Raw genomic sequence first — 11,678 nt, 5'->3', positions numbered from 1 at the left:
CAGAATTTGAGGTGGCGGGGCGGATTAAGCACTGTGTTTTCTGTTTACCTCGCAGGTGATAACAGACCTGATGCACCGATCTTCCCCACTGCCTTAGCTCAGGCGCTGGCTGAGTCTCCGGCTGAAGCTGTTAGCACCTCGTCACATAGCACCTGCCAGCATCAGGCCGCTCCTCCACCAGGGCCCTGGAGGACCCTCGCCCTTCTCTGTGCAGGCTGGCCACAGTCTTGACTCCTCACTTCCCACTGCCAGCCACATGTCCCACCTCTGTAAGGGGTCAAGCAGTCCCTGGGCCAAGAGGGGGATCAAAGACCACCTCGCTGCCCAGTCCCGCCCAGGGAAAGTGTCCGTGGGCCTTCAACCCCGGAAGAAGGGCAGCTCCAGTCTCCATGCGGAGGTCAGCTACTCCCCAGAGAAGCAGTGGGCCTCCAGTGACCAGCCGTCGGCCCGCTCTGAGCGCTTGCGCAGCCTGCGCTGGTATCAGATCCCGCTCTCGTCCACCCGCAAGCCTGCCTCGGGCATCTTCAGCCGCCGCTTCCAGGCCAGCCTGCAGAAGTACCAGCAGCTGAGGGAGCTGAAGAAGATGAAGGTCGGCAGGCCCTTCTACTGCTCTGCTCCCAGCCCCCAAAAGGGACAGCCTCACAAGGGTGCCTCCGCCCCGGTGAGTGGAGGGAGGGGCGTTCTTGGCGGCCCAGCAGGAGGCCAGTGTGGTCCTCAGGTGCTTAAGTAGGCACACGTTTAAAATACTTCATATCTAAACAACTGTGTAAGATTATAATGAGAATTTGTATGCTGTTTTATATTTATGTATTTTTCTCTTTTAAAGTTTTTCCTTAGAGGGGTTTTGTTGTTCTGTTTTTCCATTGTCCGGATGGAAGTTTACAGAGCAAATTCGCTTTCCATTCAACCACTTGTACATCTTCTGCTTCCTGGCAGTTGCAGTCCCTGAAGCGTGACCGCATCCTGCTTTTCCCCAGAATTCTCCGATCTTCTTTCCTGCCCTCTTTGTCTTCTGGGCTTTCTTTGTAGGCGAGTGCTGCTCTTTTGGTCTCATGTGGTGATTACTTTGAGCAGGATGCCCATCATGGGTATTATTGCTCGTGTCTGTGGTTTGGCTCAGAGGTGATGCCCACCTGGGGGAGTTCAGTTCCAGGTTTAAAGGGTGTCTAAGGCCATGGGCTTGCCTGGTCATTTTAATCATTCTGAGTTTGTTCTACATTTGTCTTCCTGCCTAGCACCCTTGAGGGTGAGCCCAGTAGGAACACTGAGCTGCGGCAGTTCAGGGTTGCAGTTCTCCCAGGGTCAGGCCTGTGGGTGCTGGGGTTCAGGCCGTCCTTCGTCTCTGGGACAGCGGTTTCCTCAGGTCTTGGATTCTCTTCACTCTTCTTTCTCGCAGACTTTCCAGACTAGTTACTCCGCACCAGAGTAGGAGATCGAGCACTGGCTTTGTGGGTGACGCAATGCCGATTGACCCAGTAGTCCCCCGGGACGATGGTCCCAAGCCCCCAAGCCTAGGGACTCAGTTCCTCAGGGTGTGATCGTGGCTAAGAAGTTTTCATACCTCTGTGCCCATGTATGCTCTGCTCGATAACCAAAACCCACCGTCAATGAGTTAATTCCATTCGGTGACCCTACTGTATATGTGGTTATATAGGCAGGATATATATGATAGTTTTGTGTCAACTTAGCTGGACCAGGATTCTCAGTGTTGTGGCCTGGTAATCCTCCAAGATAGGACCTAATGTAATGTAATCAACTCCATGTTTGAATCTGCTGTGACTAGCCAAGCAACTGTGGGAGGATTTGGGGTGTAGTGCAGCCCCTTACTCAGGCCACAGCCCTGATGCAATTGGAAGGATGTTTTGTCAAGAGTGTGGCCTAATTCCAGTATAAGTAGATGCCGTGGGGAAGTGTGCATGCTTCTGGCTGGATCTGGCTCATCAATCTTTTTTTTTCCTAAATACTTTCATTGGGGGCTTTTACATCTCATCACAATACATACATTTATCCACCGTGTCAAGCACATTTGCACATATGCTGCCATCATCATTTTCAAAGCATTCTCTTCCCACTTGAGCCCCTGATATCAGCTCCCCATTTCTTCTCCTCCCTACCGCACCCACCATCCCTCACGCACCCTTGATAAGCTATAGCTTTTTATTTCCATATCTTACATCGTCCTCTGTTGCACTTCATCCACTTTGTCACCCTGGGAGGAGGTTACAGGTTAATCCTTGTGATTAATTCCCCCTTTCTCCCCCCAACCTCCCCTAATGCTCTTGGTATCTCTATTCTAATATTGGCCCTGAGGGGTTTATCTATCCTGGGTTCCCTGTGCTGTGGCCTCTTAGCTGTAGCAGTGTGCATGCTCTGGTCTAATCCGATTTGTAAGGTAGAATTGAGGTCATGATAGTGGGGGGAAGGAAGCACCATAGAACTAGAGGAAAGTTGTGTTTCATTGGAGCTATACTGCACCCTGACTGACATATCTCTTCCCTGTGACCCCTCTGTGAGGGGATGTCCAATTGTCTACAGATGGGCATTGGGTCTCCACTCCATACCACCACCCCCCATTCACGTTGAGTCTGATTTTGTGTGGGTCTTAGATGCCTGATACCTGGTCCCATCAACACCTCATGGTCACACACGCTGGTGTGCTTCTTTCATGTGGGCTTTGGTGCTTCTCAGCTAGATGGCTACTTGTTTATCTTCAAGCCTTTAAGACCCCCAGATGCTATATCTTTTGATAGCCGGGCACCATCAGCTTTCTTCACCATATTTACTTATGTACTCATTTGTTTTCATCGATTGTGTCGGGAAGGTGAGCATCACATAATGCCAGATTATTAGAACAAATTGTTGTTGGGTTTGTTGAGGGAGTACTTGAGTTGAGGCCCAATGTCCATCTGCAACCTTAATTCTTGGCATATAGATATGAGCACATAGTTCTATTCCCCTCTTGTTTTATATATGTATATGTATGTATATATATATATATATATATATATATATATATATATATATATATATATATATATACTTACATATGTACATGCCTGTATTTAGACCTCTATAAATGTCCTTTGCCTTCTGGTTCTTTCCTCTATTTCCTTTTACTTTCCTCATGTCCCACCATCATGTTCAGCCTTCATTCAGGTTTAATAATTCCTCGCTGCTACATTGCCCTTGATTGAGCCCCACTAAGCATCGCATGACCTTCCTTCCTTTGATTTTAGTTCACTGGTAGTTTCCTTGTCCCTGGGTTGGTTTCCCCCATGTCCCCTACCTTTATCCCCCCCCCTTCTCCCATATCCCCCCAGAACCATTGGTCCCATTCTTTTCATCTCCAAATTTTTTATTCTGCCTATCTTATATAGATAGACATGCAGATACATTTATATGTACAAAAAACAGTCAAAGGCAAATAAAACAATGAAGGAAGTCAAAAACCAACCAAACAATAACAACAAAAATAACAATAAACCACTGACAAAAATGGAAAAGCCTATAAATAGTTTAAGGTCTGTTTGTTGGCCTTTAAGAGTGTTTTCCAGTCGAGTCTGATGGGGAACTACACTCTGTCTCCCAAGACTATTTGTGGTGTTCCCGGGGGGTTCATCATTCTGCTCCCCCTGCTGCTCTGCTGCATGCCCTCAGTGCCTCGTCCCAGCATGATGGGGCCAGACCGGGCACTATTCCCACACTGTATCTCCAGTGCTGTCCCCTTCAGTGCCATGGTTCAGTGAGGGACACCGTGTCCCGTGATGGGGCAGGCCCTACGGTCCTCCCCATGCATTATCTGCTCCGAGCAGGAGCATGGTCCTCAGGGCTTGGGCCAGGATGTCCTCTCCTCCCTCTCCATCCCTTTTTGTTTCTCCCGGGTGTTCTAATCCGACACGCCCCTCTTCCCAAACTGTAGCCCCAGTGCTGTCCACACAGTTGGGATTGGGGCCAGCCCCGCAGACCTCTCTATTGGTTCCCTGGTACATGCCGGTACTGCCTCATCAATCTTCAGGTCTTTGCACCTGAGCCAACTACCCACCATGTTGCCTGCTGACCTTGGACTCTTTGAACTCTATAACATAAGCCTGACCTACTGACCTTGGACTCTTTTGCCTCTGTATCCACCAGACTATGGCTTCATCATTGCTCTTTATCCTTCCTGGTTCATCGTGCGCCGTAGCTAGGAGAGTTAGGAGAAGACTCTAGCTTAATACCTGATCCATGGACTTGAACTGGACTGGATTTACCCAATTCTGCAATGTGTGAGCCATTCATGATATAAATTTTATCTACATAGTTACAGATATGCTTCTGTGGAGAACCCAGCCTAACACAGGATATAAATACATACATAGAAATGTCCTTTGCTAAACATATATAGACTTATGGGTGTGGTCCCATTTGCCTCCCACTCCCTGTTCAGTTTGCATATATACCCGTGTATTCACTCATAGAATACTGTTTGCTGTACTGTGGTTGCAGGATGTGAGGGTGTTTGCCTTGGTGTCTTTTACTCTGTGTACCTCCAGGGTTTTCCTTGCCCTGGTCATGCTGTGGTGACATCCTCATTGTATATTGCCTTTCTCCGTACCTAAACTGTGCTGACTCTCTGATGAGTGATTTTTCCCTCCCTCCCAACCTTCCCTGCCATCTTTTGTAATCATCAAAATTTATTTTCTCTTTTAATTCATGATTTCTACCTAGTTAAGTTGTCCTCTACGTACTTGACAATGTTTTACATTAAATTGTTTTCTTGTCTTATTTTGTTTGGAGCATGAATTATTGATTTTTATTTGGGGAAAATAAACATAAAATTTGCTATTTCAACCAGTTAAAAGCGTGCAGTTCAGTGGCATACAGTACGTCTGCAATGTTGCCCACGAACACCGCGATTTTGTTTCAGAGCATTTTCGTCACCCCACAAGGAACTCCTGCATCCCTGAGGCAGTCACTTCCATTTTCTCCTTCCCCCCAATGCTTGGCAACCTACGGTGCAGTGAATTCCTCATCACTGCCCTTCTAGCCATGCACAGGTGCCCTGGTGGCAGAGTAGCTAAAACGTGGCTGCTACCCAAAAGTCGGCACTGTGGAATCCCCACTGGCTCTGCAGGAGAAAGATGTGGCAGTCTGCCTGTGTAAACGTGTAGCCCTGGAAGCTCAATGGGGCAGTTCTGCTCTGCCCTACGGGGTCACTGTGCGTCCGAATCAACTCCATGGCAGTGGGGAATGGTTTGGTTTAGTCCTGTATGGTCATGTAGCTCCCACAAAATGAGTGGGTGGGACTCTGTATGCGATAAGGAAAGTGTGGCCCACAAGAGGGTTGATCAGCTTTCCAACAATGCAGATAAGGCACAGGTAGCCCTTGTGGCTTCCAGCTCCTAGTGACCCTATGCACAACAGAAGGAAACACTGCCCGGTGCTGTGCCCCCCCCCCCCAGTGCTGGTGATCTTCGAGCCATTGTCCCCGCCACTGTGTCAGTCCATCTTGTTGAAGGCCTTTCCCCTTGTGACAGCCCTGTGGTTCCCAGAGTCCACAGCTTCTCAGATGGTTTGCTTAGTATACAGACTGAGTAAGTATGGTGCAAGAATACAACCCGCGTACACACTTTCCCTGATTTTAAACCAGGCAACGTGTGTGTGAATAGGTCCTGGTCTAAGTATAGGTCCTGCATGAGCACAATTTAGTGTTCTGGAATTCCCGTTCTTCAAAGTGCTATCCAGAGTTTGTTATGATCCACACAGTTGAATGCCTTTGCATAGTGGGTGAAGCACAGGTGAATATCTTTCTGATATTTTCTTCTTTCAACCAAAACCCATCTGACAGTAATGATATGCCTTATTCTGTATCATCTGCTGACTCCCCGTGAATTTCTGGCAGTTCCTTGGTGTACTGCTGCAACTGATTTTAAATTATCTTCATCAAAAATTTACTTGTGCCCCTATACCAGCTATGTGGACAACTGCCCCTACCCCCAGAAGAATTTACTTTACAGGACGGCACAGAAGCTGCAGCTAGGGGAGAAGGGCATGTCTGATCAGAGCACACGGGAGCAAATAAAGGGAGGAAGAGAGAGTGGCACACATCCTGGCCCACCAGGCCAGGAGGATAATATACCCGCTCTAAACAGCCAATGCACAGAGTGGACCATATGGCTTTTGGACCACTATGAGACACAACATCCCTCGCTGACCCATGGCCCTACGGGGGACAACACTGGAGACTCAGTGCCGGGATTGGCTTGGTCTGACCCCGCGACACTGATGCAAAACACTAAAGGCATGTGACAGAACAACGGAGATGGGGGGAGCACAGCAGGGAGCTCCCAAGGGAGTGCAAAGGATAGACTTTGGAGCTAGAGTGTGACACCCCATCGGAATCCACTGGAGGACATGCCTAGAGGTAAAAAACCAGACCTTGATCTATTTACAGGTTTTTCTTTTAAAAAAAATTTGTTTTAATTAAATCTTTTCTGGGTCATTGGTTTTCTTTTTTGTTGTCATCACTGTGTTCTCTTTTGTTACTTTGTCTTGCTATGACTTGTTTTTTGGTGCATATTATTATCTCTGTAGCTCTATCTAGATAAGGTAGGCAGGATGAACAATCTGGAGGAGAAAACAATGGGACCGATGGTTCCCGGGGGGATGGAAGAAGGGGAGGCGAGGGGAAAGGAGGTAGTGTTGACCAACCCAGGGACAAGGGAACAACAAGTGATCCAAAATTAGTGGCAAGGAGGATAAGAGAGGCCTGGTAGGGATTAAGCAAGAGCAATGTAACTGAGAAATTACTGAAACCCAAATGAAGGTTAAGCATGATGGTGGGACAAGAGGAAAGTAAAAGGAAATGGAGGAAAGAACTAGGAGGCAAAGGGCATTTATAAAGGTCCAAATACAGGCATGTATTTAGGCAGCAAATAGACATTGGACCTCCATTCAAGTACTTACTCAATGCAAGAACAGTTCTATTAAATTGGCATTCGATGATGCACACCTTTCCAACACAATCGCTAAATACAAATGTGTGCATAAGCAAATGTGGTGAAGAAAGCTGATGGTGCCGGCTATCAAAAGAGATAGTGTCTGGGGTCTTAAAGGGTTGAAGGTGAACAAGTGGCCATCTAGCTCAGAAGCAACAAAGCCCACATGGAAGAAGCACACCAGCCTGTGTGATCACGAGGTGCCAAAGGGACCAGGTATAAGGCATCATGCTATATACATATATATATATATACCATAGTGAATGAAGGGGGAAGTGCAGAGTGGAGACCCAAAGCCCATTTGTCGACCACTGGAGATCCCCTCACAGAGGGTTTAGGAGAGGAGATGGGTCAGTCAGGGTGCGACGTAGTACCAATGAAGAACACAGCTTTCCCCCAGATCCTGGATGCTTCCTCCCCCCAACTACCATGATCCGAATTCTACCTTGCAGGACTGGATAGGGGAGAGGTTGTACACTGGTGCATATGGGAGCTGGAGGCACAGGGAATCCAGGGTGGACGATACCTTCAGGACCAGGGGTGTGAGGGGCAATATGAGAGGGTAGAGGGTGAGTGGGTTGGAAAGGGGAAACATTACAAGGATCCACATGTGACCTCCCTGGGAGATGGAAGAAAAGGGGAGGAAGGGAGACTCCGGATAGGGCAAGATATGACAAAATAACAATCTATAAATTATCAAGGGCTCATGAGGGAGGGGGGAGCGGGCATGGAGGGGGAAAAAAGGACCTGATGCAAAGGGCTTAAGTGGAGAACAAATGCTTTGAAAATGATTAGGGCAAAGAATGTAGGGATGTGCTTTATACAATTGATGTATGTATATGTATGGATTGTGATAAGAGTTGTATGAGCCCCTAATAAAATGTAAAAAAAAAAATGTTTCGTTGCCAGGGAGATGCTGGGTACTTTCTTTTTCTTCCTCTTTCCTGAAAAGGGGCAATATGCCAAAGAAGTTTAGGAATCTACATGCCTAGAGTCAGCACTTGGAGTTCTGACTTCCAGTATCCTAACCTATGAGAAACTTGTTTTCTGTGTGTTAAAGCCGCCCGTTTGTCATGGTTCTGCTGCAGCAGCGCTAGATCACTAAGACACGCAGCACACATGGATGGTCGCCGTGTAGTGTTCTCAGGCTTCATCTATGTCATAGCTTGTAGCAACACTTTGTCTCTTAAAATCATTTTATTTAGTGCATTAGTATTAAACTAGGACTCACCCCAGCAAACCAGTTTTTGCTAACTTCTACATCACTTCAGAAGTGTCTGTGTCTCACTGTCATCGAGCCCGTGCTGGCTCATTGCGACCCTATAGGACAGAGTAGAGCTGCCCGGTGCGTCTCTAAGGCTGTAACTCACGTGTGAGTAGAATGCCTCATCTTTCTCCTGGGGGTTTCGAACTGCTGACTCTGCAGTGAGCAGCACAGCTCCTAATCAGTGTGTTCCCAGGGCTCCTAAAGGAAACCTGATATCCGTCAAGCAGCCAGCCCCCATCCTCCCTCTCCCTTGTCCCCAGCAACCACCAGTCTGATCTGCCTATGGATTTGCTTACTTTCTATATCTGGTGTAAATGGAAACCTTTGGAGTCCACAGTCTCTCACTGAGTCCATGTTGTACATCTCTCAGGACCTCATTTCTTCTTATGACTCAATAATATGCCATGGCATGGCTATACCACAGTTTGTTTATGCTTCTATTTTCTGGTTCATATGAAAAGCCTTGTTACAAATATTTCATGCTACAGGGTTTTTTTTCTCTGCTCCCCACGCCCCCCCACCCCCCGCTACACACACATACACAGGTTTTGGTATGGACAGCTGTTTTGAATCCTCCTGTTTGCTTAGGAGTCCATTTATACGAGGTTAGATGGGAATTCTGGAGGAGCCAGTGGCACAGTGGTTAAGTGCTTGATTATTAACCAAAAGCTTGGGAGACAGACAAGGCAAACTGCTTCCGCACAGAACAGCAGCCTTGGCAATTCTATGGGGGCAGTTCTACCCCGTCCTTTAGGGTTACTCTGAATTACAGTCAACTCGATGGCAGCAGTTTTGGTTTTAATGCTAATTGTGTGTTTAACTAACTGAAGACTATCTTTCTCAGAGACTGATGTCAAGTCCAAGAGCCTTGATGGTGAAGTGTATCACATGTTGGGCTGCTAACCTCAAGGTCAGCAGTTTGAAGCCACCAGCTACTCTGGGTCAATGGTATTGAGATTTTTTGGTTTGATGTCAAGTTAGCCCATGACATGGCGACTCCACATGTTATAGGGTAGAATTAAAAACCTGGCTCCAGAGGGTTTTCTTGACTGTAATTTTTTTTAATCATTTTATTGGGGGCTCATACAATTCTTATCACAATCCATGCATACATCCATTGTGTCAAGAACATATGTACATTTGTTGCCCTCATCATTCTGAAAACATTTGCCTTCTACTTGAGCCCTTAATATCTGATGCTCATTTTCCCCCTCCCCACTCTTTCACGGAGCCATGGGATGGGTTTGAACTGCTAGCTTTTGGGATCTGTTAGAGTTTAAATTCTGACCCTCTGGTTCACAAGACTAAGGATGCCAGCCACAGCCCACCATCCATTTGCAGAGTCCCCACATAGATTAAACCTCCATTGGATGTTTCTGGTCATGGTCATTAACCAAGGATGTTCATCTTGCCCTCGGGGGCCTACCTAGGTGTGTCCTTGATGGAGGACACTCTCCTGGGGGTAGGACAGGGGTTCGGATGGTCATGCTCTATAAGTCTCGCCCGGACTTCCTTGGTCGGAAGGCCCTGCATCCATCTTGTAAGCCCTTCTCTGTAAGGATGTACCTGTCCTAATCAGGATCCCACTCCTGCTTCTGTGGTCCCACCTGTCATTGCAGTGTATTGCTCGGCCCCAGTCATGCTCTCGTGACAGTTTCCTCTGCCCGTCCATATCCTTGGAAAGCTTGGTGTCACAGCGAACCTGTGGACGCCATTTTAACCTCGTGCTGGTGGCTTCTCTCCTCCGGATGATGTGTCTTTGTATAGTCTGTGTCACTTCAGGACTTAATAACTGTCCTCTCGCAACTACATTTGAGCCAGGGTCCCTTTTGCACCCTTAGGAGACAGGGTTGACAGCTCGATTGCCGTCTTCTTGGGCCGCCCAGTCTCGTTCTGTTGGATGGCTCTCATATTGAGGGTGAGTTGGATCTCTTTCCCCGTTGTTGCGTTGGCACCCTGGTTGATCTTCAGTTTATCTGAGCTTGCACCCAGTAGGCAGACAACTGCCCGTAGCCTGGTTCATCTTCGCTGGGGGTGGGAAGTTCCTTACGCTGGAGAAGATTTGTCGGTCTGTCCTCAGAGTCTCTTTAATCGCCATCCACTGAGCAGAACGGGGCTGAGTCCCTTCTCGGCATTCAGCCTGTGGTGGGGCTGGGGAAAGATCGGGGAGCAGACAACTGTGCCCCTCTCTGAATCAGTAGCTCTGGAGGGGTCACATGGGCAGGCCGGTGTGCCAGATACCACCTCCGAATGCATCCTTCTTAGCCCCGCTGGATTTCAATAGAGGGTTTTGTTTTGTCGTGCTCAGATTTTAGTGTTTCTACAGTTATGCCTACCCATCTCTTCTTTGAATGAGAAGGCGCGCTGACTCACACTTCTCCCTCGATGCGTGACCTTCCTGGTGCCATGGGGGTTGGCCCTTGGGGGTGGACCTAAAGAAGGACCCCTTTGGAGAACAAGAGGGCCCAGGTCCTCTTTGCTGGGGAAAGTAGGGAGCAGGATCACTTCCCCTGACACATGGTTCCTTCCAGGACAAAACTGCCGATTTACAGGTGGCCAGGCCACAGAAGAGCATGCCAGCCCTGCCTCCTAAAGAAGATCAGTGTGCACCCAAACCAGTAGCGCCGCACCAAGGTTGGAGGCCGCAGAGAATGGAGCGACCTGGGAGGGAGACCCCTTGCCTCCTGCCCATAGCAATCCCTGGCCGCCCCCTCTCCTTGCCCAGTGGGCCAGGGTAACCAGGGTGGCAAGCAGGTGGGTGGTGGATTTACTACACTACTCTGTTCTCTCTGTAGGCCTTCAGCCCACCACCTCCAGCCCCATCCTCTTGCCCACCCTGAAGTGCGACTTCTTAGACCATCCCCTGCATCGAGGGCACCTCCATTCCACCCTCTGCAGCCCCCCATTGCCCCCAACTCATGACTCGCCAAAGAAGCCTAAGGTGCAGCCATCCGGGGACATGTTCCCCATCGACTGGAGCCCACCGCCTGTGGAGTTTCTGTACTCCAAGACCCCACTGGTCAACCAGGAGGCCCCGAAGGGCGTGACAAAGCCTCAGGCAAACCCACAACCCAAAAAGTTGGTGCAGAAGCTCCCAGATTTGGGCCCTGAGGAGGCGCTGACCTCATTGAAGGCGCTCTTCTGGAAGATGGCCGGCCGGAGCCAGCAGGCTGCATCACAAGAGGGGGATACCCACACCTCGGTAAGCCAGTGGCCTTGACCGCTCTCTTCAGATGGCCCTCCTTGGCTGTGCTGCTTCATCTTCACCATTGTTCAGCCCCCTCTCCTTGGTCAGACTCCCCCACTTCTCTTAGCCCTCAGGACCCTGTGACTGGTTGCCTGGGCCCCAAAAACTAGGTGGCACTCCACCCTCTGCTTCTGCTCCTAACCGCTACTAATAGATGGCTTGGAGCATTGCCAAATTTCAGAGCACT

At 48.7% G+C, this 11,678-nt stretch overlaps 1 protein-coding gene across 1 annotated transcript in view; it reads left to right on the top strand.

Annotated features, from left to right (window-relative positions):
* Positions 1-256: 256 nt before the first annotated feature.
* FAM178B (family with sequence similarity 178 member B) overlaps positions 257-11,678 on the top strand; it is a 131,660-nt gene continuing 120,238 nt past the window's right edge. Inside the window, exons 1-2 of the mRNA XM_075562677.1 lie at positions 257-661; positions 11,087-11,446. Of these exons, the coding sequence (XP_075418792.1) occupies positions 257-661; positions 11,087-11,446 (765 nt within the window). The remainder of the gene's footprint in view (positions 662-11,086; positions 11,447-11,678) is intronic.

The sequence above is a fragment of the Tenrec ecaudatus genome, chromosome 11 (assembly GCF_050624435.1).
Source record: "Tenrec ecaudatus isolate mTenEca1 chromosome 11, mTenEca1.hap1, whole genome shotgun sequence".
NCBI lineage: Eukaryota > Metazoa > Chordata > Mammalia > Afrosoricida > Tenrecidae > Tenrec > Tenrec ecaudatus.
The sequence above is the reverse complement of the archived record's forward strand: the minus strand, read 5'-3'. Positions and strand labels throughout refer to the sequence as shown.